This window comes from Chanos chanos, chromosome 4 (assembly GCF_902362185.1).
Source record: "Chanos chanos chromosome 4, fChaCha1.1, whole genome shotgun sequence".
Lineage (NCBI taxonomy): Eukaryota > Metazoa > Chordata > Actinopteri > Gonorynchiformes > Chanidae > Chanos > Chanos chanos.
Window position 1 is genome coordinate 22246592 of NC_044498.1, and position 27507 is coordinate 22274098.

The 27507-nt window shown below is 41.3% G+C and overlaps 4 protein-coding genes across 8 annotated transcripts in view; 2 read left to right on the forward strand and 2 right to left on the reverse strand.

Moving 5' to 3' along the window:
• Window positions 1-1646: 1646 nt before the first annotated feature.
• On the reverse strand, window positions 1647-3351 carry pigh (phosphatidylinositol glycan anchor biosynthesis, class H). Its single transcript, XM_030771982.1, has 5 exons — window positions 2971-3351; window positions 2653-2862; window positions 2455-2538; window positions 2183-2265; window positions 1647-2075 (listed from the first exon to the last, which is right to left on the reverse strand). The coding sequence occupies exons 1-4, from the start codon at window positions 3145-3147 to the stop codon at window positions 2194-2196; spliced, it is 543 nt and encodes a 180-aa protein (XP_030627842.1). The 5' UTR covers window positions 3148-3351; the 3' UTR covers window positions 1647-2075; window positions 2183-2193.
• A 1146-nt stretch (window positions 3352-4497) lies between these two features.
• Window positions 4498-9642, forward strand: zfyve1 (zinc finger, FYVE domain containing 1). Of its 2 annotated transcripts, none has more exons than XM_030771405.1 (11): window positions 4498-5180; window positions 5295-5799; window positions 6088-6302; window positions 6649-6755; window positions 7002-7110; window positions 7195-7292; window positions 7388-7505; window positions 7628-7798; window positions 7982-8162; window positions 8253-8372; window positions 8879-9642. In XM_030771405.1, exons 1-11 carry the CDS (start codon window positions 4695-4697, stop codon window positions 9109-9111), a joined length of 2343 nt encoding a protein of 780 aa, XP_030627265.1. In that variant the 5' UTR covers window positions 4498-4694; the 3' UTR covers window positions 9112-9642. The 2 variants fall into 2 exon arrangements, with proteins under 2 accessions (XP_030627265.1, XP_030627266.1); XM_030771406.1 differs by having other exon boundaries at window positions 7430-7505.
• Window positions 9643-10455: 813 nt separating this feature from the next.
• wdr21 (WD repeat domain 21) lies at window positions 10456-16135 on the reverse strand. 2 transcript variants are annotated; one of them, XM_030771564.1, is made up of 13 exons: window positions 15640-16135; window positions 15168-15220; window positions 14903-15060; window positions 14510-14592; window positions 13959-14061; window positions 13625-13768; window positions 13154-13203; window positions 12863-12942; window positions 12634-12726; window positions 12399-12496; window positions 11862-12038; window positions 11413-11527; window positions 10456-11007 (listed from the first exon to the last, which is right to left on the reverse strand). In XM_030771564.1, exons 1-13 carry the CDS (start codon window positions 15741-15743, stop codon window positions 10775-10777), a joined length of 1491 nt encoding a protein of 496 aa, XP_030627424.1. In that variant the 5' UTR covers window positions 15744-16135; the 3' UTR covers window positions 10456-10774. The 2 variants fall into 2 exon arrangements, with proteins under 2 accessions (XP_030627424.1, XP_030627423.1); XM_030771563.1 differs by having other exon boundaries at window positions 15168-15268.
• An 865-nt stretch (window positions 16136-17000) lies between these two features.
• The window catches only part of dpf3 (double PHD fingers 3), a 29863-nt gene continuing 19356 nt past the window's right edge, over window positions 17001-27507 (forward strand). For all 3 annotated transcript variants that reach the window (XM_030771066.1, XM_030771067.1, XM_030771068.1), the window contains exons 1-2: window positions 17001-17052; window positions 26955-27115. In XM_030771066.1, coding sequence (XP_030626926.1) covers window positions 17021-17052; window positions 26955-27115 — 193 coding nt within the window. In that variant the 5' untranslated portion in view covers window positions 17001-17020. The remainder of the gene's footprint in view (window positions 17053-26954; window positions 27116-27507) is intronic.

A 27507-nucleotide genomic window follows, 5' to 3' on the forward strand; every position in this document is an offset into this window, starting at 1 on the left:
GCTCCAAATGGTCACTGAGAGAAAAGGGGAAAGGACAGCGTGGGACAAGCAGCAAAGAGATACGAAAGGGCCTTCTGAACTCTGACCTTTGGACAAATTCAGCAGTCTATTCTTGTCCAGGCATGATACAAGGGCACTCCTGAGCTGGAGCAACTGTGAGCTCTTAATCACTGTTGATGTTCCCACTGAACACTGAAGGCATTAGCTCTTGCTTTCTGTAAACAAAATGTGGCGCATGCACGGGTTTTTCCTTTGACTTTTGGTTTTTTTCTCGAACCTGAATAACTGCTTTAGCCTGAGCAGGGTATAAAGACATGAAGGTGCTTACAAGGAACTAAAGTGGTATTTTAAAAAAAAAAAAAAACTTGGGTGGAACATGGGATCCAAAAAATAAACTAAATCCTTTTAAAGTTATGATCAAAAAAATATTGTTGTTATACTGGCACACCTCAGCATTTTTAGAATAAACACAACGTCTGTCCAGCCAACACTCAGTCATAGAACCACAGTTTTAACTTTAAACCGAAAGCAACCTGGGTTACTGACTGACATGACTCAGTTGCAGTGAGTTAGAACTCATGTGACTAACTTCCATCTGTTCAAAGAAAACAGCCCACAACAGCTGTCTGTGTGTTACTGATATTAAGAGTGTCATTGGCTGTTATTTGCCTTTAATAGCACCGTGCCTACTTCACACGCGCCTACTTCACGCACAGCAATCTTTTACATTTCATATGTGCAGGTGACAAATACATGATCTCTATCTTAAGATGAAAGTGTTAGCCACAAGACAGAGACGTAAAGAGAAAACATTATTGCAAAATTATGAATAATAGCTTTAAATAATGACAACACAATACATTCCACTGAACCCCTATGAAAGGAACAATACGGGAAATGTACTCTAGGTTTGTGGTTGATCATATCACAACAGATCAGAGGTGGCTATTCTGTGGAAAGTTATGTAAAGCAGCTGAATGGAACATATTGCTTTTAGATCAATCTGATGAGAGAAACTCTATGCATGTAGAAAGTGATAGACTTAGCCTTCTTGAGACTGAAAATATTTCCTGACAAAATGAGAGGCACAATGAATTACTGTTGTCCCAGCAAGGAGCGGTGGAGAGGGATTAACCTAATCCCCAAAGAGACCAAATATCAGTGGTGATTATATCAGGCCCTGCAAGTTTCAGAGAACCTTTAGCTAGCACCTGTGCAAAACTATAAACTAGAGTTGAGGTGAATTTCTGCACTAACAAGATCAGTGATCAACTAATGTCAGTGCAATCTTAAGTATTTAGATTACCTGACACAACGATGAACAGGATGGAAAAAAAAAACATCTCAGAGGACCAAGGGTTCCAGACTAATGATATAACTAATGCTGAAAAAATGTCAGTAGAGTGGCACTGTGGAAATTAACAGGCCCAAAGAAACATAAGCTTATGTACAACAATGAATCAACACAAACATCATAACTGTTCGTCCACAGGCAGTGTAACTTGACTCTCAGTTTGACTAAAAAGTGGCATATATTTCCCTCTAGTGGCAAGACTAACACACACACACACACATTCTGAAAAGCAAGCTTTTCTGTTGGATAATGGTTAAAAAAAGACAGAAACAAAAGAAAAAGAATAATGGTCAAGGTCATCCTTCTTGAAAACTTTATTTCCTTAATTCTTTACAGACTCGTGTAGACTATAAGTAATCAGCATTCAGTGACAGCACTGTTTTTATTCCAAAATCCATAATACTGGAAAGATTACAGTATACAGTAAATAACTCTGTATGAGGAAAATAATCCTTCTTGGTATACAGTGTAATGTCAGGCAGCTAAGTTTTACTTCTCGGACACAGGACAGGTTCATAATATCCTTTCTTTAGGTACCTCAGGGCAGGGGATTTGACATTTACAATGTAGTTTCAGGGGAAGGAAGATGTCATTGGCGTGTTTGTAAAGCTGTGTAGTCACACTCTCATCACAAGGTTTCTTATGATGTCATCTTGAAAACTTTCCTCTCCTCCATTCCCTCAAGACACTGTCAAGCTATGTCCATCTGAAGAATCTGGAACTAAATGACATCACCTGTAATGTATGCTTTCTACAAGAGCATACTGTTGTCAAAAAGATATTCAAAGCATGTAACAGAACTAGAAGCTCAAGAGTGCAGGTTTTTACCTCAGTGTCCATCAACTCTGTGCAAGAATCTCCTGGCAGCTCTTGTACACTTTAACCAAACAATTCAGCCTGGGCTTTGAACTCTGGGAGAAGAATTTAAAATGTTACGTTTACAAAAATCTGTGATTTGTGTCCTGTGAGAATGCCTGAGTCCTTATACATCATGTAAAATTCTACTTTGTTACATATTAGTTTTAAAGTGGGTCATGTTTTCATGAAACTTTGAACCATGCACTCCACTTGTGTGCAATAAAGATAATACAGATATTTACCTGGAAAAGAGGAACAACACTGCCAACTGACTCAGGCTCGTTGGGGTCCTTAATCAAAATGCTGAGGTAATATATGATACTGTGCTGGAGGGGGGAAAAAGGTCACTGTAAAATCCTCATACACTGGCAATTGAGTGGCTGACATGTATGCAATGACAGCCACATCAACATAAGAACAGGAAAATTACTTTAACTTACCATATAAATGGCCTCATTGATTACAATGTCCTTGATCTTGTTGATTTCGATAAATGTTGTGCTTTCCCTGCCAGAGGCATAAGAAGAGGACATCTGCACACCCAGTGAGCCAATGATGAGAAGTGTTTCGTGGTCCACCTTAATGAAATGAATGTGGACCATCATTCCAACCAACGTGATGATTATGCCACTAGACAGGACGGCTGTATTCTAAAGTAGAGAGAAAAAGATATATTAGCTGAATAAAGATAGACTGGCTCGCTGATTTTCAAGAAAAGAAAAACGCGCGCGCGAGAGAGAAAACTTAAGTCTTCTTACCTCTGTGAAATAAAACAAGGTGTAGGCACACAACCAGACCACACTAGTATACACCATAATCTTCCGCAAGGACACCTTTGCTGAACTTACGGTGAATTCTCTACATAGCGGAGAATGATTCTGGCAACTCAGTGATATAGCCTTACCATTAATATCCGTGAATTTCTCATCAGTCATGTTTGCAACTATGTTAACTTTAGCAGTCACAACATAGCATCAAACTAGCAGTAAAGGAGAGATAACGCCAATGTTTTCTATGCTTTTCTGTTTGTTAGTAAACCACCGGCACACTGACAGATAAAAAACGGAGTCTATGATAAATGGACGATGTTAAAAGCAAAATGTAGAGACTTATGAAGCATGAATGACATCGAGACATCAATTTCCAAAAGGCTCGGTGACCCAACAGCTTTATGTTGCATTGTGGGAAAAAGAGTACGTCCACTCTGACGTTTTAGTCAAGTTCTAAAGACTCTGAGCAGAATCACACATGAAATGTTCTACAGTACTCAGAATAACTTTCTCTGGTGTCATGAATGACCCTGACATACGCACACTGAAAGGCATCAAATGTACTTTTGGTTAACAGTACAAGAACGCCATCTTGTACATACAAAGACATTTATACCACGTTTCCCATAGCACATCTCGTCGGATTACCTTTGACCTCAGATTGAAAACAAGCCGATCAGCTGATCTAACTTGGCAACATCCACGAAAACCTACCGGGGACATCATTTTTAGAAGCTGGTTGAAAACAGTGGTCCTTTTCCCCCAACCGGCTCGGTGCTGTACTATTTATGTTAAAAGGTTGTTGCAATCAATTCGTGTAATACAGGTGGAGGATAGTTTGGCAAACAAGATTTTGATTTTCATGCAATTCGTGGCTAATGTTGTTCAGTAGGTCAACGCTTTTGCTGGGCGAGTGGTTGTTGTTGGATAAACGTACTTGAGGACGTTCTTAAACTGATATACAGTTTAACTTAACTTTGCTGTCAGTTTTAAACGGTAATGATAAATCTGTCTTTATGCAACAGTAGACATGTTATTCGCTAACTGACCTGTGTGCTAATGCAGTTAGCTTGTCGAACAATAACTTGGCTCAACACATAAACAGTGCAGGTAGACTGCCTGTGAATGAGCTTTGCAAATATGGTTTTTATTCGCAATGTTTTGACTATATGATAAACGATTAATTAGCCGGTGATTGTGATTCCTTACATGTCGTATCTGTGAATTATTAAAACGGGTCGCAACCTAGATAGTAATTCAAGGCAGCTCGAATGACCCAGGTCAATCTATCTATTAATAGTCCGCACTGAACATGCCTTTTGAAGCAGCTATTTGATACAGCTAATTTTTTAATTTAGCGCAGAATAATCCTTTTTCTTTGGTGTAGGGTAATTGATTTTTTGAACGAAGAATTTCATTTTCCGTGTTACGTGCTAATTTACTTTTTCGATATTCGACTTTGTCCAGTGCCATCGTTACATCACAGTGCAGAACTGATATTTATTTTACAATTGTGTAAGCATATTCATAAATATTAAACAAGTAAGGATATTTTATGCTACCCACGTGATATGATCTCGATCTCAAACTATCATTCAATGAGAGTAAAATAAATAGATAACTAATTTTCAGGTTACAAGGTACATTAGAGGATTGGGTGATTGTTTTCAGTCCTCTTTCACGTGCCCCGACGAAGGACGCATCTATATAGAATGAGTGGACAGGGTCCGTTAGTGGAAAAGGGGATGAATACCATACTGGTTTGTCAGGAAAGTTATGCGTGCGGCGGCTCAGATGAAGCTGCCTACGAGTGTGACGAGTGTGGGAGCTTGCAGTGCGTTCGCTGCGAGCTAGAACTGCATCGTCAGGAACGCATGAGGAACCACGATCGAATTCGAATTGCACCCGGTCACGTGCCCTTCTGTGATTCCTGCAAGGGGGAGAGCGGGAGTCCAGTTAACGGTGGTCGAATGAGGGCAGTGGTTCGTTGCCAAGGCTGCAAAATAAATCTCTGTCTAGACTGTCAGAAACGAACGCACAGTGGGGTCAACAAAAGGAAACATCCTCTAACTCAGTATCCTCCCTCCAAACCCCCTGAAAAGAGCACGTGTGCTGGCGATGCAGAGTTAGAGGCCATGAAAGTTAAACTGGAAAAGATTAGCAGTTTCCTCCTGGTGGATGAGAAAGAGGAAATGCAGGTGATGTCTAGCAATGTCCAGTTTCCCATCACATATTTAAGATTTACTCTTGTATGAAATGTGCATTTCAGTTTTGTGGTAGCACTTAGTCTCAATGTGTCTGACTCTGACCAGGTAAAGGATGAGGATGACTTTGTAAAGAGACTTGGTTGCAGTCCTGAGGAGCTCCTGAAAGTGGTGTCCATCTTTGGTAACACGGGGGAAGGTAAATCCCACACACTCAATCACACTTTCTTCCTTGGCCGGGAGGTCTTCAAGACATCTCCTACCCAGGAGTCCTGTACCGTTGGGGTGTGGGCAGCACTGGATCCTGTCCACAATGTAGTAGTGGTGGATACTGAGGGCCTTCTTGGTGCTGGAGCAAACCAGGGGCAGAGAACCCGTCTCCTGTTGAAGGTGTTGGCTGTTTCTGACCTGGTAATCTACCGCACGCATGCTGATAGACTCCACGACGACCTGTTCAAGTTCCTGGGGGATGCTTCAGATGCTTACTTGAAGCACTTCACAAAGGAGCTGAAAGCCACCACTGCACGGTGTGGCTTAGATGTACCTTTGTCCACACTCGGTCCAGCTGTGATCATCTTCCATGAGACCGTCCACACCAAGTTGCTTGGCTCAGGTGAGTCGTAGTTTGGGCCTCCAGAACTGATTCTGGTAGTTACATCAATATGATTTTGATTAGTGACCCAGACCACATATGGTCTACTTGGAATTTATCAAAGCGTAGTACATTGCTGAAGTTTACCATCTCAGACTTTAAAGCATTAGAGAAAAAAAGAGTTGTATGCAAATGGCATTTAAGGTTCATAACTTGAAATACTTGAGTGTTGCAACCCTGTTGTCAACTACTCCCATTTAATGATGTATTGAAGCCTCATCTATGTTTATGACTGGTTCCTCTTTGAAGACAAACCATCAGAGTCTGCTGAGCGACTTTTGCAAGAGCGCTTTCGCAAGCTGGGGCTCTTCCCTGAGGCCTTCAGCTCCATTCAGTACAGAGGGACACGCACATATAACCCCCCCACTGATTTCAGTGGCCTGCTTCGCAGTATAGAGCAGCAGCTGGAAAACAACACCACACGCTCTCCACGCTCTGCCAAAGTCATCTTTAAAGCCCTGCAGGTATACTTTTCTTTGACCTGTCCTGTTCTTTAGGTATTCAAAGTACGTTTTTTCACATTCTGTGGCGAGAATACTTATCATTCTGAAGGAGTGCAATAATTTTGAGTCAATCTATACCCAAATGTCTCTTGGAGTACCCCCACACATTTGTATACATCAAATGTTTTGACAAAAAAAAGGTGAAGTAGCCACTCTGCTGGCATAATATTCTTCCCAAAGCTGATGCAAATAGAAAATTTTTTGGTATAAACATTTTGAAAATTCAAAAATGGTTAAGAGGGAGATATTTTAATCCATTGTCATTAATTTGATTTGGCCATCAAATCTGACTGTCTCTTCTTCTCAGGCATTGAGTGAACGTTTTAGTGGAGAAATACCCGACGAGCACCTGGCCAGCAACTCCTTCTTTCCAGATGAATACTTTACCTGCTCAAGCATCTGTCTCAGCTGTGGGTGAGTTTGCAGTCCTCACGAGGTCTTCTCAGGCTCGCTCCTCACAACTACTCATCCAACTCTTATGTTCTGTTTGAAGAACACTTCCATAGTTGGACAGCCAATTGACAACTGGGGAGCTTTTGTTCTCAGTGTTTTTTTTATGCTGCTCAGTCTTTTTACTCAGGTCAATGAAGGGTATAAAGATTTGCTAAAGTTTTCGCAGCAAGCTGATTCTGACTTAATAACCAACATATGTCTCATCAGTGCCGGCTGCAAGAATAGCATGAACCACCTGCGAGAAGGCGTGGCTCATGAGGCGAAGCACCGCTGCCGCTACTCTCCTCAGTATGACAACCGCATCTACACCTGCAAGGTAGGCCGACACCCCGCCGAACATCACAGAATCAGCTCATCTCACTCACAGTCTAATGTCTCCTGTCACTGCTTGGTCCTCCAGGCTTGTTATGAGAGTGGTAAGGAGGTGATTGTGGTTCCCAAGACAACAGCATCTTCTGACTCACCTTGGTTTGGTCTGGCCATATATGCCTGGTCAGGGTGAGTATTGCTTCTGGAGCATTGTCTGTAAAATACAGATTATGATTTCTGCAGTTCATGTTATCTGATTAATTGTTTTTTAATGTCTTTTCCAGGTATGTGATTGAATGTCCAAACTGCTCTGTGATTTACCGAAGCAGGAAATACTGGTATGGGAATCAGGACCCTGTTGACACAGTGGTCCGAACTGAGATCCAGCACATCTGGCCAGGGGTGAGGAAAGGGCCGTTAGTTATGAAATCCCAGATAATTTTATTGATGCACACACACACACAAAAAAATTGTGTGCTGTGCTGGATTTGAGAATCCTCATATTCCTTTCTGTCCATTTATAGTCAGATGGATTCCTTAAGGACAATAACAACGCTGCCCAGAGACTTTTGGACGGGGTCAACTATATGGCCCAGTCTGTGTCAGAACTCAGTGTCAAGCCTGCTAAAGCTGTGACATCCTGGCTTACAGATCAGATTGCCCCTCCATACTGGAAGCCCAACTCTCTCATCCTAGTGAGTATCCAAATGAATCCATCTGATACTCCATGAAAGCAAAGGGGATATTCAATTATGCAAATGTTATGGAAAAGCAGTTTTTACTATCTTGAGTCTTGAGTATCTATGTCCACACTTAGTAAGGAAACTCCTTAAGAAAGCCTGGTTAGAGAAGAGTAACTTTTTCCCTTCCCATTTCAGAACTGCTATAAGTGTGGAGAGGGGTTCAAGGACAATGACACTAAACACCACTGCCGTGCTTGCGGGGAAGGCTTCTGTGACAGCTGCTCCTCCAAGACCAGGCCTGTCCCAGAAAGAGGCTGGGGACTGGCGCCTGTACGTGTCTGTGACACCTGTTTTCAAAACAGAGGCATCCCAGAAGGTAAGACTAACCAGTCACACTATGGCCTAAACAAACATTACTATGACTGGAAGTGGTGGTTCTCCTTTGTAATACTAAATGTTTGCTCAGACCTCCTGGATGCAGCTCTGGAGGAGGAGGAGAGGGGTGGGACGCTGATAGCGAGAAAAGTGGGAGAAGCAGTACAGAACACTCTAGGAGCTGTGGCCACTGCCATTGATATTCCTCTGGGTTTGTACTTTCAACACTTTCTTGAATATTTTGCCATTGGAACTCTGCAGTATGACTGTCGTAAGGACAAGACACAACAGATTGATACAGTGTTCATTGTTAGATAATCAGAACTTAGTGCTGGAAAAGCTACATTTACCAGAGTATCACAAGGCCAGTCCAATTAGCTGTATTCTATTGCAAATGTAAATGGGTTATTGTATTCAAGTGCAATGTCTGAACATTTGCTCTTGTTGAAGAAATGCTGCCCTACAGTGGCTTGAGAAGGGTACCGCAAACAGTGATTGGTTAAACAGAACTACCCAGAGTGATTTCAGAAGTCCCTCTATGTTTGATCCAGGGCTGTTTGGTTGGAACAGTGTCATAGATTTTACTAAGTTCAGGTTCTTCAGTATAAAACATGAAGCAGAACACATGATAACAAATTAGAATACCAGGGTGCTATTTTGAGTAGTGCACCTTTGGATTTTGTCATTAGTGTGAGGGTGCGGATTTGTGTGTTCCAGCTCTGGTCAAAGATGCAGCTCGCCCAACCTACTGGGTACCTGACCAAGACATTCGATGCTGCCACCAATGCCAGCGCGAGTTCAATGCCCGTCTGTCTATCCACCACTGCCGTGCCTGCGGGCAGGGCGTGTGTGACGAGTGTTCTCCGGACCGTCGTGCTGTGCCCTCCAAGGGCTGGGACCACCCTGTGCGAATTTGTGTCAGCTGCAACCAGAAACCTGGAGACCTCTAGCAAGGGCTGGGCCAGTGCTGGAAAGCACATTACACTAGCAGGGCATCTCCATGCCCTGCTCTTAGATGGGAATGCTTAAATACCAGACTTGAGGGATGGAGGCACCTTGGTTATTAAGAACTGTCCATCTTGTTGAGCAAGAGGAACAACTTTGCCTTTTACGACAAAATTTAGCATCTCTTCATGTACATGACATCCCTATTAGTGTTTCAGCCCTTACTTTAGGCTTCTCTGCCCAATTCTACATTCAGAAAGACAAACATGACTACACAGAACTTTTGGCTGCCACTAAATCTCACATGGGAAACCTTTGACAATCCACTGCTTCTCAAGGGGATAAACAGCTGTAGATTAACTTAGCTAGCACAGGAAGCACAATGCCAAGATACTTGCTGAGCAGGTGAACAAAGTTTTTTTTTTTTTATATACATAAAACTAACAAACCCATGATAAATTGTTATAGTTTTATGTCCTTCCGTTGCCCTGGTCACTACAGACAATGCCACTGTCTCGTTTTTTTTGTTTGTTTGTTTTTGAGAATTCGTACCCCATGATGCTCTTAGTGTTTTGCATTCCTTTTCTTTTAATTTTTCCACCCTTGATTTTGGAGTCAGTCCTTCTCATTGCTGTAATTACCTGACCATTGACATAGTGATGAGCCAATGGTCATATTCAAAATAGTCTGATGCTGATTTATATAATTTAAACACTTTTTATCATTTATTTTATAACAGATGTGCATTTGACGATATGGAAGCAATTTTTTTTCTAGATTTTTAAAAAAGACTTTTTTTTTGTAATGATTATGAACCACTGTTGCAGAGTCACGTGATCACGTTGTGGACCGACTAACGCTAAGCCATAATGACGCTGTTTGCTAACAGTCTGTAATGCTCCTGATGACATTATTATAATCCATTATAGGATAATCATCTATGACAATGTCTATTACAAATATCATTAATGTAGTAGCTGCTTTCACTTAGTCCCAGGATACAAGGTTTAGATAATTGTCTGTTAACATTGTTTCCTGGCAAAATAAGCTTTGTCGTCTAATGAACCTTAGATGAACTTTCTCAGTGCGGCGTAATGTTAGGACAAATGAACTTGACTGAAATGGATGTAAGAGAACTGAATATCAATAACTCTGTAATCTGCACCTTGTATGCCAATTAAAAATGAAACTTGAGTTTCTCTATGAAGTGTTTGTGTGTTTTTGTTTTTGAGTTTACGTAAGCATGTGTTTGCATTTACTGAAATTTGAGGTTCAGTTTGTTTGCACAGTTTCCTCCTACAAGAAGTTCATGATTTATTGACACTTTCATCATTGTCACTAATACTACATTGACTACATCGGCAAAAATAGATTTTTTTTCTTTTTCAAGTTTTTCTAAAATGTTTTGCAGCATATTTGAAGTCCTTTAAAATCCCCAGTTCATAAATTGCACTTATGGAAATCATCATTTCAAGAAGATCACAGTACAAATGTGGCTTAACGGCCAAGAGCAACAAAAACAAAATTCTTGGCGTATACCTGCTTAAAGATCCCTACCAGTATGGATCCGCTTATAGATTCATCAGTCTCTAAGTGACCACCACAGTCCACAGATGAAAAACAGCCTGTTCAAGATATTTTTCGCTCAACATTACTCTGAGCTTTCAGCTAGTCATAGGTCTTCACCACAGGTCCATCCTGGTAGTTGCTGTTATATGGATAGTAGTAGAGGTCATGACGGACGGCCATTAGGAGACCAGGCAGACCCCTCTGCCCGCCCAGCTGAGAGGAGAACACCACGTTGGGTATGGAGTCCTTCCCTGCAGGGTGTGGGGAAGGGATGGTTCTGAGGAGATGCCCATCACCAAGGCTCCACATCCGGGTATAGCAATCTTGCCCAACTGTGACACCACAAAACACAAACACAGATGGGAGACAACATCAAGAAAAGCGGCATGTGAGGAAAATATAGAGAGGCAGAGGACTTCACAAATGATGTGAAGTCTTTCATTTGCATGGATTTTTCAGAGGAAACCCCCAAATTAATGAATGACAACTGATCTCATACAATATATACTTTTCAAAATCATAGAGGGTAAAAAACAAAACAAACAAAACAATGTGATCTGACTCAGTTCCATTGCGTTGCTTCCACTCATTAGCACTAACTGGGCTCAAACTGTATATTAAAGCCAATTAAGAATTAAACCCATTTACAAAAGATGACCTTGCACCTCCTCCTCTCCATGTCACTCTGGGGTAATTAGCTCAAAAAGCCTCATACAGTCATTAGAGGACAGCATTACCTGCTAGCAGCAGTCCCTCTGGCTCACTGACGTGAAGGGGTAGATAAGCATATTCATTGTGGTGACCTTCGTATTGCCTCACTGGCCGGGTTACGCGGATGTCCCACAGTTTAATCTGCACGCGCGCGAACACACACACACACAGAGCACACACAGGCACCTACAGTTACCTCGCTAAGCTCTCACAAAGTCTGTCTGTAATTTTACATCATTCATAGGATTCTAAATTGGTATTGAGAAATTTGCTGTTGCTGTCATGCACATTGTTGTGTCTGGAGATTAACCCAGATTATATTCTGAGTGACAGCTAAATCTTCATTCAGAGTGCACTTACTCTGGGCTAGTCTTACACCTAAAAGCTAGTCCTAATCAAATGAAGATGAAAAAGAATCATGTGGGCTTAATGGAGGAAATAAATGACGATGAAGTTGGTATGATCAGCAACAGACCTTCCCCAGCATGTCAGCAGCGAGGAGGTAGTTCTCATCCTGCAGAATGCGGACGGAGGTGACGGCCGAGTCTTGGTGAAAACGACAGGCCTTCCAGCTGTGGTCTCGACGACCTCGCTGCCGGAGGTCGATGCTGAAGATCTCCCCCGAGCGACAGCCATTAAACAGCACAGGGGCCTTGGAGAGTGACATGTGTTATTTTACACTTAAACCAGAGACCAGAAAGGATCGTCCTCTGAGACCTTACAACCTACCACCCATACCATGGACCTGATTCAATCAAACTGCCAGAAAATCTCTACAATGATAAAAATATTTAGCACACTGCCTTTACATATAAAGGGTATAAACACAATTCTCTTGGCACACATATTAAAGGACAAAAATGGAACCGGTTTGTGTTTAGGCTAATTTTATTTTGAAAGGCAATAGATGCTACTCAGCTGCTGTCAAAATTAACTTTACAAAGTGAACAAAAGGTTTTGTAGCGTGGTGACAAAAAGTGGCAAGAATGCAGCGATCGCACACATCACTCACCCTCAGGGCAAACTGTTGTGCAAGAACGTCACTGCCGATACCATATGTCTGTCTCCTCCCTGTTACTGCGTCAGTCACAATGACGTGTCGTGAGAGACCTGGGAGTGCCACAAAAATCACTGTTACATTACAAACACACATACACACACCTCCACACACACCTCCACACACACACACACACACACACACACGTATACATGTTCATACACACGTTAAATGAAAACAAGATGTTTACCTGTACTGAATGTCTTATCAGCCTGTGGGTTAAGACACCAGGCACAAGACCAGGCTGTGGAGATCTTAAAACTGCACAGCATCCCAGGCTGGTCTGGCTCACAGAGGAGAAAAACGGTGAGCTAAGCCATTTAAGCAACATTTACATTTTAGCACACCAAACTCATACAAACTCATAAAAAACTCTTCAAGAATTTCAATTGAAAAAAGCACCACAGAGGTTCTCTCACCTGGATTAGAATTACTAAACAAGGAGGCTGGTAGTAAACTCACACAGCCTGGAGTTTGGGATATACCCACCAAACATAATCTGATGGGGAGAAGTCAAGAAAACAAGTGGACTGATTGTAATATGCACTGCAGAAAAACACAAAACAGTCCTGACAGATTCCCAATGACACACTACGCAAACTTGGCTAAATAGAGAGTTCATTGTGTTACAGAAACAGTGAAAATATGTGTTTCAAGGATCTAAGATACAGATTGTCCTTTTGACACAAACTGAGGTGGCTGAAGGATACAGGACGTGAGAATCTGAATGTGTCACAGAAGCCCAGCAAATGGAGTTCACCTGCAAAACAGCGCAGATCTGTAACTGGTGTTCAGACGGCCACTATTAAGCAAAGCACTTGCGGTTAGCAAACTCATCAGTTCACTCTGACATAAAACACTCTAATGGAGTTTCCCTACAAATCAGTAGAAGCTGCTGAAGTTAATGTGAGTAAAAACATGGTTTACATCCCTGCAGGCTATATTGTTGGGTGAGAGCTCAGAACCTAATCCAGCCAACACACAGAATGGACAAAGCAAAAATATGGGTAGAGGCTTAACACAGTAGGGATGGAGAATGATGCAAGCTGCAAGTTGTTTACAGTGTCAACAGTGTAACAGGCAGCTGTGTAATACAGAGAAGTATACTCCAATAAGCAATTCAGGTTGGTCAAGACGTTTGGCTTCTCTCTCAACCTTCAGTGCTAAAACATGTTCCTTACCTTGCGATTGGTGAAGTAGAGGTTATCACACATCTCCACAGACAAGGCTCCTTTTCTGCCCCCACGGAAGTTCATGATGCCGTACTTACAGCCTCCGTGTGAGACATCGTTCACGGTGAAGACACGCTCGCATGCTGAATCCGCCTGAAGAAGGTCATTCAGGGAGAGGTTAAGATCAAAAATAGGTCTGATTTTAAAAATACACTAAAATTAGACTTTTTTTCCACAAAATAACCATTTCAATTAAATTTTAAGTTTGCTCTCCTCCATCTTTTTATGTCATAAAACCGTTAATTCAGTTATCCTTCTGTGTGAGACTGTTGCGGGTGCTCACCACAATCAGGCGAAAGTTGTCCGTGTTTGGGCTGCTGGAATCAGAACTCTGCACCTCCAGCTTGTGTCGTCTCATCCCACTGACTTTCACCTCATGAATCAATCTGAACAGCAAGACAGAGACAGAATCAGAGAGAGAGAGACAGGAAGGTCAGCCACAGACCACTCTTCCTGTTGAGACTGCACAGATGCCAACCACCATGGTATTGTGACAAATAAACTGTAGAGACTGCATCAATTATGCACTAACATCTTAGTATTGGATTAAGAATAAACCACTGCCATTGCAAAGCGCTGCTAAATTTTTTGGCTATGTGAAGGGGAAAACAACAATAACAATATTGTTTACCAACCCAAAAATCACTCACTCACTACAGTCGAATTCATTAAACAATACATCACTTGTGAATGACCTCTTGTCAGCTTGGATTCCAAATCTGTCTGGAATAAAACTATAACCCTACTCTGCCATAATGACTGATTCAGCTGGTTGTGGTTTTAATGAGTGCACGTCAATAGATTATGACCAGGGGGTCACTGTGATAACAGTACCTGCAATAGGAGCTCAGGGGAAGCAATCCCAGATGTCTCTTGTGCAACAGCAGCGTCGAGTTCAGTCCCGATCTTGGTGCTTTCTACATGGCAATGGACACTGGTGTGAATATTCAGACAAACCATTGTTTCTGATGCTTTGACAGTAATGCACTGGCCCAAACCAGTACTCCAAAGGAGAGTCCTCCCTTCTCCTTTGTGCATACTGTTGTTTGTGAAGAGTATGAGCAATCCTAACAGAGCTGTTATCCTTAATCTTTCAGACAGCCAATTCAGCAGTAGCAAGATCACAAGGCCATGACATGACTTTATAGTTTAAGAGTACAGCCACTGATACATACAGCTTACTGTATAGGAGAACAACAAGGTTATTACCACTGACTTTATGCTCACCTTTTTAGGGCCCTCATCCTCAGCCAAGAGAGCGGACCTCTTTCGCTCTTGCTCCTTGGCTTGTAACATCTCTTTTGTCAAGGGGTTACAGTTATTGTGTCCAGGCAACAGACGAAAGTAACGGTTCTTCTCCGGGTCAAAGTAAAAACCTGGCAGCTCTGAGTGAAATGGTATGGAATATTAGAGGCCTCAGGATGGTGACTGATAGATGCTGCACTGTGAAACACTGAAAGAGCCAGATGCAGATAATGCAGTGAGAGCTGACCTGGAGCAGGTGCACTGGTTCTGGATGATGATGAACCTGGGTCAGGTGCTGAACTACAGCCTGGAGTGGTGAGAGATGGAGTTGCTGCTCTCCGGTCATCACTACAAAAAGAATGAAACATGATCATGAGGGCTGTCATATCCTCATTCTATCTCCCTCTCTCTCATACACACACACAGATAGACAGAGACAGACATACACATACACACACACACACCTCTAATATGAATTACTGAATGGCAATTTTAATTACAAACACATTATAAATACCACATCAGTTCAACAACACACCAATTCTGTGTTATAAGATGTGAGATGCATAATTGTGTGCAAACCAGCGATACAACAACGTCAGCCAACAGCTAAATACCTGGAGACTGAGCTTGATATTCTACCTTAATCCTAGCTAAATGTGTATGTTGTGAAGTATTTTGTATGTAGTGATGAGTTGTAAGAGATATTCTGTAGCTACCCATGGTCCTGGGTTGTGTTTTCTGAAATGTCCCTTTGCCAACCCGAACGATGGCGACGCCAGCGGCGGTCCCGGCCTCTGGCTCGCCAGTTTCCTCTCTTCATAACTGCCTCTCATGTGTCATAATAGTGTGTCGGCTGTTTCCGTCCCAGATAAACAGTTTCACAAAACACTCTGCGACCCCGCGTGACAGTTTCGAAGAATACACAAGAATGAAGATTTCAGAAGAGTTCAGTTAAATCTGTACGCTGAAGCCGAGTGACTGCTCACCGTTCGTCTTGTCAAACACGAGTTCTGATGACTGACCTGAGCACGCAAACATCACAGATTTGTAGAAGTGAACCAACTGGATACTGTGAGCGAGCTAGCAAGCTAAGTTCTCAAATCAGCATTACACACGGATAGAGCTGCAGGCTACAGAATATAGTGGTTTAACACAGTTAGATTTTGCATTTATTGAATAAACATAATAGAGACTGGTAATCCTCTGACAATACTAAAGATAAGAGACTGCTTCTAACATGCCACCACGAGCTTTTTTACCCCGTAAACTCCTTCCTGTCTGCGACCTACGACAAAAAGTTGACCGTTCACGTGACATATAGAGCACCCGCCTTTTGATAGTTCATTGGCGAGTGGACCTCTCGTAGGGCGCGATTGGATATAGTTCACATCTATCACTTTGCGTGGAGAAAAGCAGATTATTTGTGAATATGTTATCATTTGTGTGAATCATTTGCACAGGTTGCTTTGTTTGCTGTGGGCAACAGCAGAAATACCCGAAAGATGCATTTTACGTTAAAGCAAACATAATAACCACCATTAAACGAATTTTGTTATCTTGTATTTTATATGAATGCTTTAATTTGTGGTACTATAATGTTCATATGGTTGAAAATTGTAACAACGAGTGTTTGTGGCTGATAACTCCGTCATAATTATTGTATGAGTGAATGATCGTCGGAAACGCTTCCACTGTTCAGGGAGGAACATTTTTATCAGTAAAATGCGTATGACTAAATTGAAACATTTAAATATCCAGAACACACAAAGTAGAACGACTCCCATAGTTAATGCTCGAGTCTTCGTTTTTTTTTTTTAAATTTAGGCTACTGGCATCGCTTAAGAGATTTCAGTGTCACTGTTGTTTTTTTTAAACAATGAAAACAATGGCTCGGTCTGTCTTTAGTATGTACATGCAGAGCTACAGCAGGGCAACGTTTTCAAACGATTTTGACAGTTTTCTTACAAGCCACGCCTGATTTCTGAATTCTTGTGTTGCATTGGACAAAGTGCAGGACAGTGGAGTCCGTATTGGTTGTTTTTCATAGGGGTCCCAGAGAACTCTGAGATTTGGAATATTGTGTTACAGTGTTGCAAAATGGCGACTGTCATTCAGAATCCGCTGAAAGCGTAAGTAATAAAAATATGCATTCATTTTTTGTATTTCTATGTCTGTTAGTAAATGACAGAAGCGAGGACAAAAAGCTGTTTCAGTAATGAAGACAACGGTTTGACTGCCCCGTTATGTTTAAATTTCATAACGATGTACAGCTCTTTGCATGTCTGCCTCTTGCGCGTAAGTCCATGCAGTTTTGGCTCTGCTTTCAAATGAAGTTGCCTCACATTCAGTTCATTTTCATTTTCCTTTCAGTGTTGTGAAACAATTGTGATATCGTTGAACTGCAAATAAACAATTTGTTAGTTTCTGCAAACTTACCTTGCTGAGCCGCAATATTCGCAGACCAGCAATTACAATTAGGTAAGAGCAATTGATAAAAGAAAATAAATATTCCAGTGAACATATGTCATTTTTCATCGTCACTTCATGAAGAGTATGCTGACAAAAGCAAGAAGTATAAAATGTGGAGGACACATAAAAAGAAATTAATCTTTTCACAAGTGAACCATTCGCTGTGAACACACAGCAGATCGCTCGCACTTCTTTTTCAGTGTGGATAGATGCCCATCTCTTGCGAATGTCAAGTTGCCTACAGATAAAGGCTTGATAATTATTGCAAGTCTTGCACGATATGACAGTGCGATTAATCTCCCCAAAGCTAAACTTTTTTCTTCCGCTCTCTTATGCAATGTACTCAGCACAATCAGCTCATTTGTACATGTCCTGAAAATTGTACTCATTTCTGATATGAAATAAATGAACTGAGTGGTCGCTTTGACGGTCCAAATTTCCATTCACTTGGTATCATCTGACTATCCCGGTCGGCGTAACTTTAAGAAAAATAAGATTACGTTTTCGTACAATTATACAAAGCGATACACAAGGCATTTAGTAATATTTCATATTTAATATTTGGTATTTCATGTTTCTAAACTGTCACAGGGCGCAAGAATTGTCATAGCGCAAAAGCCAATAGGCCTATTACAGTTTTGTCGTCTGTATGTTAATTTACAAAACCAAACAAGCAAACGAAAAAAAAAATACTGTTAACTTTTTTTTTTTTTTAGCAATTAGGGAAGAATTACTTTTAAATGTACGGCTAAATCAATCCATACATGGCGGTACACAACACTACATTTAACAGAGCTGAAAAGCAGTGAAAACTGGGTCTGTTTACAATTCACAGCAGACTGTATCACTGTTTTTTTTTTTATTTTACTTATTTTTTATGTCTTGCCTTGTGTTTCACATTGAAGCTGAAAGCTCCGTTGTGGCCCTGATTCATGTGACGAAATTTTTTGGCTCTATTAGATGACCAGCAAAATTGTAAGGTGAAGCAAATGGAATTCCAGCCATGTAAATGGTGCATGTCAGTAGTCTAAACGACAATTTACGTTTCTCATGCGGAACTCCTCGTAAATAACGGGAAACAAGCTGATGCAAATCAAGTTTTTTTCCCCATGTGTTACAACTCCAGATTCAGTTTTGGAGCTCACAAAGTGGGACTTAAAAATATGCAATGATGCAACCTCGGTTTACTGTTCAGGATGTAGTTAAGAAACTTTTTTTTGCAGCATGAAAAATCCTCTGCTCTGAATGTCACAGCCAAGTACATAGAACATGCTTAGAAGGCAAATGAATGCTAGAGAGTCACAACAGAAATGAGATCAGTTGTACAGATATAGGGAAACAATATTTGTAAACTTTGGCAACTTTGAATTGATAGTCTTATTTTAATTAAACCCTTTGTACCTTTAAAGGACTTCCATCGGTATTTGTTTTTTGATTTGGATGATGTGCAGTGTGAACTTTTCTCAGCTGAATCTGGTATGCAAACAGACAGCCCTCTTCTACCTTCTTGAAACCTAACAAAATGATTAAATGTTGAATTAATTTACTCTCTTTTCAAATCTCCAAGTATGTGCACTGTCCGAGTACTTGTGTTTGCTTATGGTTTGTGCACTGTGAGTTTGTGTTTCACTCACAGCTAGCATTTGAAAAACACCTTCTTGGTCTCTAAACATGCATCAGAATAGAGACCAGACCCTGCACTGTATTTTAAATGTCTGCTCTCTGCCTGTCAGGAGCTCTTTGGTCTTGAAAAACAGTATGAAGTGTCCCCAGAGCTTTTGTGTCAGAGCTGTATCGGGAGAAAAAGAGGCTGGCTGTCAAGACAAAGTTCAAACTAAAAAGCAGTTTCATTGTTTTCACTGAAAGGGAACTGGCTCTAGATGAGGTTGTGTGAGGAAAAGTTACCCGAAACTAGTGGCAGTGGCCTGTGACTTTACTCAAAGAGTTACTGGGACATGTCAATGTGCTTCTTTCCAAATCTAGAATTCTTCATTTATTCACAGATGTGACTTTATGTGGTACATGATGCATTCACATTATGTATGAATTTGCTACAAAATATAACAAGCTCCATCTCTTAAACATATATAATACCTTAATCTTTTAACCTGGCTGGGTATCAGTCACAGGACACAGCTCTTGGATTGGCCAGTGTTTTTGCACTTGGTTTGGCTTGGCTGGTTTTTCTAAGAAAGAAAGGCAATGATGCTCAGACACTTTGTATGAGTGGCATTGTTATTGTTGTGTATAGCAGAGGGATTGATGCTGTAAAGAGATGCAGATTTTCAGAATCCCAGGGTCCCTCTTGGTCCATCTGTTGAGGGAGTCGACATTAGAGAGGTGTCGCTGGGCACGAAGGGACGCCCCATCTGCTCCTGATCTGGATCATGGCAAATCCCACACACAAAAAACGCTAACATACACACCATTATACACAACTACACACACACACACACACACACACACACGCTGTCACGGGGGTGCGTTTGTACAGGGGTCATAGGCAAGAGTTTAGTAGTTGAATTCTGTTTGTCACATACATACACCTGAAGACATTCTCTCAGAGGCTGTTCTGAGCTTGTCCTCAGTTCCCTTCACTGCTTGTCAGCATGTTCCCATATTGAATTATGCAAGAATTCCAAAATGAGGCACTTAATAAACAAAGCTGAGACTTTCTCCAGGCCTCATGTTCTTCCGTTCTGTTGCACAAACCCTCTCCTTCATGTAAACCCTCTTTGTGACATTGGAATACCTCAAAACAATGTCACCTACAAGGCCAGTGTCACTGAGATACAATAGCAAGATACCATTTGCCCTTACATTAAGCAAACCCATGTTTTGTGGCAAAACTTCAGTTTTGGATCAAGGATTTTTATATACAATGACAAGGAAGGACTGAGAACAGTAGAGTCAGGTAATGTTTTTTCAATTTCAGGACAAAACTACAAATTACAAAACACAAACATACAACTATTTATCTTAATATCTTTTTATTTATTGGCAATTCCAGTTTTGTTTTACCAGCTCAAGGCCGCCATAGTTTGTACATTCAGTTCCACTGAGATTGGGGGGTGGGGGTAGTGGGAGATTTGGGGTTGGGGGGGTGTGCCGAGCTGCAATAGCCTGATTTCCCCTCCCCCTGCCATCTTTGCGTGTGAGCAAGTGATGAGGGAGCTGTCTGTCTGGATGAATTTGGCCTGTGCATTAGAACTGCACTCCAAACACTGAGGCACCAATGGTCCTTTGTGTGTATGAAGGCTGTAGGAAAAAAGGCTGAGTTTTTTTTTTCTTTATTGGATGACTCTACAAAGTGATTCTATAGGCCCCTTTCCTATGCCGCACATACAACCTGCACATGTTTTTTTCATTTGTGTCTTGAGTATATATGATATGTCTCTCTTTAGGCTGGATTGGTCTGTCAATGCATTGTGCTGCAAAGCCATGTAAACTTTGAACTTCCCTTTGGAATAGAGCACTGTTAAATAAACCAATCCCCTGGAGCAGATTTTCTTCTCAAAAAAAAAAAAAAAAACAGACCAAAAGTGTAATAACGAAAGTGAACTATCATTTATCTCTCCATTTTTCCCCCCGTTGTCCCTCCCTCCGACTTTGTCCCATATTCCTCTCCCTCCATTTCCCCGGTGGTTCAGGCTGAAAGGAAGGAGTGTGGCAGGGTCTGAGGAACGTGACATTGACCCCTCCCCACTCTTTTCAAAGCAATTTAAAGGTTCCTCCAATTCCAGCCTTTATTCAGACCTCTTTTACCCCTTCATCAGCAAGAACCCCATCTCTTTGTCCCAGACAGTGGTGTATTATGCAGCAGGCCAGTAATCTAATAGAGAACCTCTGGGTGAGCTTGCTTGTGTTATCTACAAACTCTCCTAAATTGCTGGAGCATCACAGGCGGTGATATGAAGTCTAAAGACTGACTGGAGGTGTCAATCAGCATGTGCCGTAGCATGCTGCCCATAGACCACTGCGTTTGGATGTGGTTATAGGATGACAATAATAATTCTTATTTTATTTGGTAAGGCCTTCCTGTGAGGCCTGGCTTTAACTGAATTTGACTGAAAGTGATCAATGCACTTAGGTTATTGTGATCATTTCCATTTCCAAGGATAAATGTCTTGCTTCATAAATGAACTGAATTCAATAATATGTGTAATGTAATTAATGGAGTAGTGTGCCTCTACTGGAGAAGTGGACTGAACTGACAGAAGTGTATTAATGTGCCAGTATCCCATCTGGTCTCACAGGAAGTCCAGTTTTAAATTAGACTATTTTCTCTGATTAAGTCTTGGCCTTTACATTTCCTATTTTTATCTACACATGTGTAATCTTACCAGCAAAAAGTCTTTCAATGAAAAGCGTTCCTTGATTTTTGTGTCAAGAAGTAGGCCTGAAGGAGTTGGATTGCACATTTTACAAGTAAATCTTACACGCAAAGCAGAAAATAGGATAGTTCTCAATTTCCTTCAGTTCACTCAGGCAGACTGTAGAACAGGACAAGTTTATATTATCCTTATCAGTAAGACTTCTGCTCAGTTAATGGGAAACACTCAGTGCTATGAGTGCAATCTGAGTCAGTTGTCTACATTTCCATCACACTCAGTCCCTTTATAGCTCTATGAAAATCTCACCATGAAACCCTCTGCTCTCATGTCTGTGGGAGCCAGGTCTCTGGCCAGTGTTAACAGTACTGTGGAGTTCAATAATGGATTGTCAGTTAGATTAATGAGTGTGTAATGAGCCAGTGTGGAGTGGCACAGGTCAGTGCATTGAGTCTTCACTCTCAAACCTCTGTCCCCTGATCAGCTCACTGAAAACACTCTGACTGTGACATATCACTGCTCCTCACTGAACTCTTCAGAAGGTCCCTTTCACTCATGCTACTAATACAACATTTGTGGATACTGTTCATAAACTCAACAGAATACTCCCCAAATCATCACAAGCTCATTCTTAAACATTGTTTATCTAAACTGAAGGCACAGTTGGCTCTCGTCATAAAGGACAGACCACTGAAACAGGCCTCTGTACAGTATTGGCTGTGTACTGCTTATTCACAGTGGTCGTGTTTGTTTTTCTTCATTGATATCTCAGAGTAAAGTCCAGGAAGACTTTTTTTTTTTTTGAGAGTGTTGGACTATGAGAATATATGAATGTTGTAGATGAAACCGGAGGTGCTCTGAATTATGTTCTCTTTGTAATGTCTTGTTGGAAAGTACATCTAATGTTTCTCCGAGACCCAGACAACAGGACACAAGGAAGGGATTGGAAAAAGGCACAGTGAGAAAGAAGAAAAGGGGGGGGTTGTTGTTTGGAAGAGGGGGAATGTGTGTATACCTCATGAGAAGCTATTTCATTCCAAATATAAAAATGATCTCTGTGCTTATTCCTAGTGAAGTGCTTCCCCTCTCTTCTCCTATTTGGGCATGATAATGAAAGAGAAATAATAAATTAAAAAAAACAGCAGAAAAAGAGTGATGAAGACAGTACATAGAGGACATGACTCTCAGTTCTCAGATTAATTTAAGAAAACAGTGTCTAGTCATGGAACCTTTTGAATATTCAGTTGACACGTGTTTCTGCTTTAAACATAATGATGATTATCATCACACTAATGCATATTGATTGTATGTAAAATAACCATGCTCTGATTCACACCCCCTCCCTTAAACTTATGACTATTCATGGGCACCTGCTCACAGAAGAGTCCTTGAGATTAAATCATTTATTTGAATATGAATGTCGAGTCCATATTCAAATTGTGGAAATGATCTATAGAGGCACAGAGGAAGACGCCATTGTGCCCCAGGTAACATCTGCACATACGTGAACAGCTGTCAGACAGTCTCTCAAATGCAGTTAAGCTAGTGGTGCTAAACAAGGACAGACTGGTGGCGATCACCTCAGAATGCTCTTTCCAAAGGCTTTCTCTTTGTACCCCTAGCAGTTTCACATATTTGCTCCTCTCCCATAGTGTTTTTGACTCTAATAGGTCATTTAAAATGGGAAGTGGGCGTCCAGGGGAAAGGTCTGAGAAACAATGTCTCAGTGGCAGGAGGGGAAAAACAACGCTCATTCTTTTAGTCAGAAACATCATCTTCCTATATCCCTGTTTGGGAGCTTGCAAAATTGATCGTGATTTTCAGATGCATTTCCATATGTGGAAAAGATTTAGCAAACGTATTTTGTCTGCTCCTCTGTTGGAAAGTTTTACTCTTCTAGTAAGTTCTGTTAAGAACCTTTTGCTTGTTCTGGTACAGTGAAGGCATATGTCTCTCTCCACTGTAAACAGAGCGTCTTCACAAACTCATTCACCTCTTGGTACTCTCCGGTTTCTTTGTAAACTTCACAGTTCAATGCAAACAGTGAGATGATGAACTGGCCCGCTGTGACGTTCAGTTCCCTGTTTATGTGGAAACATTTCCTTAGCCTGGTCACTGAACGTGTTCTCATCTACCACAGATTGAAGCGGTTCACCTGAAATGTTTGGCCAGCTTAAAATGACACCATTTTGGACTGTGTTAGTTGCAACGGTTCCTTGTGCTACCACAGACCTTATTATGCCATAACATCTTGAATGCTGGACATTATCATAGGTTGGTCAGGTTATTCAAACATAATCCTCAATCTACGAAATGATAATTTTTGAATGTTTCCTTTCCAACTGTTTGGTCTCATCAGACACAATGAGTGTGCGTTTGGCAGAAAGAATGGGCAGTAGTTGTTGTAGTCTTAACAGAATAGGGAGATAACACTTCCTGTTAAAAAAACAACAACAAGGACTATGTCAGACTGGATGACAGTTCTCTCTCCCCATTCCCCAACAACCTCCTTGTATCTGCAGAAAAAAAAGAGTAACAATGACCACTTGCAAGCAAGGATCTGATTACCTCCCAAAGAAACCTGTGAATGTTCAGGAAACTGTCAGTTATGAGAAAGAGTATGTGTCCCATCATGCTATGCTCAATGTTTATATAACTGCTATTACGCTAAGAGCAAGGACACCAATCCATGAAAGCGTCATACATGGAACGATACAGATAAAAGCAGTGAGTTTTAGAGAGGACGATTCATTTGATGGAGATGAGGGATGGGGGATCGTGAGACATGTCGCGCACTTTGACCTCATATGCATGAAAACTAAGGCAGCGGCTCTAACAGGCACATTCTGACAGCAGCTTTCATATGAGCTGAGTGCTCTCTGATGTTCTCCCCTGTCACCAGAGCTTATGTAACGGTTCCATCAGCCTCAAGCAGATAAAGCCAGGAACTTGATTTAGGACAGCAAAAAATAACGCCATAACAGGAAATCCAGGAAGGGAGGTCGAAGAATTCGAAAAAGAGATATGAAAATAATGATGGAAAGAAAAGTAGATGTCTCAGCGTGGTTCCTGCTGATGGACGGGTGCAAACACATCTGTTCAGATAGGACAGAAACAACCCATTTGATCGGTGCTTGCACTCACCCACACACTGTAAACAGTTTTGGAACCCACTATCTAACCAAAGACTCCTCTTCAAGTACAGACATGGTTTGAAGTTAAATATTTTGCTCAGTATGTTCAAAGATAGGGACCCTTGTGCACCTTTAGCCCTTCAGTTTGTCCCCTGTGCAGGATAAAGTTCTTATTTTATTAATCAGTGTGGACTTTGTGTGCTGTGCTTTTCACACGGAATGCCTAGCCTGGAGTTGCAGGCCAGACCGCACTCTCTTATGATTCGGTTCCTATTTATGGCCTAACTGAGATAGCAGCACACTGTAAAGGAACATCATGTTTATTATATGACAGTGCTTTGAATGGGTCAGAAGGAGAAAAAGCAAACTTTAATTTGATTTGTCTTCTGTAGTGTCTTTTACAGTGGATATACTGTAGAAACAAAATGGTCATAATCATTGTAACTAATGGGTTTTATAATCTGTAAATGACTTTAGATCAGTCACAGGCTCTTCCCAATGAGGTATACCGTGCACAAACACACGCCTGATTTCACTAATGAAGATCCTGAGAAGCACTGGAGCAGAGGAAACGGGATTTAAATTAACGTTATAACAGAACCCTTCAATGCAATCCCCGCAGAAGAGAGGGTATCTGTAAACCCTGTTGTGACAGTACAGTGACAACTCAGTTGTATTATGGTGTCTGGAAACAAAAGTGTTTGAAAATAATATTTCGGTTTGACCTGGAGGTACATTCAAGTAAATCTTGAAGCAAACAAAAAAAAAAAGCATTTTTGCTCATAAGGATGCATTTCTGCAGTTCAGAAGCTACTGCTTTTTGTTGTGACAAACACTTTAATTGTATGAACTAAACCTTTTTCCTCATTTGTGCTATGAAATACTAGTTACCATTCATTTGGTATTTTCCATAATGCAACGCTTAATGGCTCTGAGGCTGCCAAACAACATTAGGTAGCGATGATGGTACTCCTATCTTTCATACACACAGAAAAGTCAGAATTTTCACAGAAACTCATTACGTGCACTCTGCCCAGTCGTGATTAATGAACCCAGATTGACTGGAACCAGATTAGAACCAGTCAGGCTCACCCAGTATCGTAGCATCCAGCTGGCCTGCTTTCTTTCACTTCTCATACACACACAAACACACACAGACAGACAGAGAGAGAGCTGTAGTTTGTCATCTTTTCAGTTCCTGTTCATTTATACCTGTGATTGTAACCCCTGTCCCTTGTTGTGTGTCTGTGTCTTTGTTGAACACTGAGGCCCTTTGTGTGGCTGGGTCGGGTTGGGTCTGGCTCAGCATTCCTCACATATCAGTGCAATGCTCCTCTGGCTGGAGTTGTGCCGCTGGAACAAGGACAAGAGAGGAAAAGCTGCAGGGGAGAGAAACCTATCAGCTGGCTACTGTCCATCTATCTATCTATCTATCTATCTATCTATCTATCTATCTATCTGTCTATCTATCTATCTATCTATCTATCTATCTATCTATCTATCTGTCTATCTGTCTATCTATCTATCTATCTATCTATCTATCTATCTAAAACGTCACTGTGTCTGTTTTACTAGGCTGCCATGATCTCACCATCAGCACCACCTATGTTTCAGAAATATGCTGATAGTCGGGCCCTTTGATAGACGTACAAGTCCCTCTCTTAGATTTATGACCTGTCTTAATGTGGCAAGTTGTGGATAGACATAGTGTGTTTGTGTGTGCGTGTATGTGTGTGTGTGTTTAAGAGCCCCTTTCCAATTTTCAGGCCCTCAGAACTTATTTGGCCTTTTTCTAACATTTAATCTTGGTTTCTCTTTCAGTGAGGTTTGGTACTGGTAAACGGAGAAAAAACAGATGTTTACATTGTGACTGTGGTGTCTGGAAATCAGTGTTAAGACTCTTTCCATTTTAGAATACTTTGTGTATACCACTTTAGTGTTAAGACTACACCACAACACACATAATACAGACCTAACTACTATATTATCTTAATCAACAGAGGTGTGCCGAAAAATCTCTGTGGGTGTTTGTCCTCACCTAACTTCTTTCAGAGACTCATATCCACTTGTGTCTGTCCCATCTGTCTGTCTCTCCAGGCTGGGTGACCAGTTCTATAAAGACGCTATTGAGCACTGCCGCAGTTATAACGCCCGTCTCTGTGCCGAGCGCAGCATACGCATGCCGTTCCTCGACTCCCAGACCGGCGTAGCTCAGAACAACTGTTACATATGGATGGAGCGGCGCCATCGGGGTCCAGGTGGGTGACGTGGAGTGAAAAAGTTGCATGATTCCCAAGGAATGTGATGATATAATTTGCGAAACAACGGTCTGACAACTGATGTAGTGACTCCCCTGATGGTTATAAAATGATTCATTTGCTTCATTTCACATTAAAGTGAATCATTGTACTGAGGTCAAAACGTTGTCCTCTGTCTTGAGTGTCATTACGGTGAAATTTGAGGAATTTAATGCCCTTTCTTAACCAAAGCTTTGTTCCTAAGGTCAACAAACAAGAATTCTGCACACAGCGAATCTTGTCATTCATTTGTGCATTTATTCACTCAAATGTCGATCAGTACTTGTCAAAGACAATATTTGCATTCCTATTTTTGATAGACTGTTGGATGGATGCAAGGCCAAAGACTGTTA

Excerpts from the sequence above, each read along its gene's own strand:
- pigh (XM_030771982.1), bottom strand. The coding sequence starts at position 3,147 with ATGACTGATGAGAAATTCACGGATATTAATGGTAAGGCTATATCACTG. Across the intron at positions 2,863-2,970 it reads CCTTGTTTTATTTCACAGAG|AATACAGCCGTCCTGTCTAG; the intron begins GTAAGAAGACTT and ends TCTCTACTTTAG. Across the intron at positions 2,266-2,454 it reads GTGTTGTTCCTCTTTTCCAG|AGTTCAAAGCCCAGGCTGAA; the intron begins GTAAATATCTGT and ends TTCTTCTCCCAG.
- zfyve1 (XM_030771405.1), top strand. The coding sequence starts at position 4,695 with ATGAGTGGACAGGGTCCGTTAGTGGAAAAGGGGATGAATACCATACTG. Across the intron at positions 7,111-7,194 it reads ACCGCATCTACACCTGCAAG|GCTTGTTATGAGAGTGGTAA; the intron begins GTAGGCCGACAC and ends TTGGTCCTCCAG. Across the intron at positions 7,799-7,981 it reads AGCCCAACTCTCTCATCCTA|AACTGCTATAAGTGTGGAGA; the intron begins GTGAGTATCCAA and ends TTCCCATTTCAG.
- wdr21 (XM_030771563.1), bottom strand. The coding sequence starts at position 15,743 with ATGAAGAGAGGAAACTGGCGAGCCAGAGGCCGGGACCGCCGCTGGCGT. Across the intron at positions 13,204-13,624 it reads TCTACTTCACCAATCGCAAG|GTGAACTCCATTTGCTGGGC; the intron begins GTAAGGAACATG and ends GCTGTTTTGCAG. Across the intron at positions 12,727-12,862 it reads GTTTAGTAATTCTAATCCAG|ACCAGCCTGGGATGCTGTGC; the intron begins GTGAGAGAACCT and ends TCTGTGAGCCAG.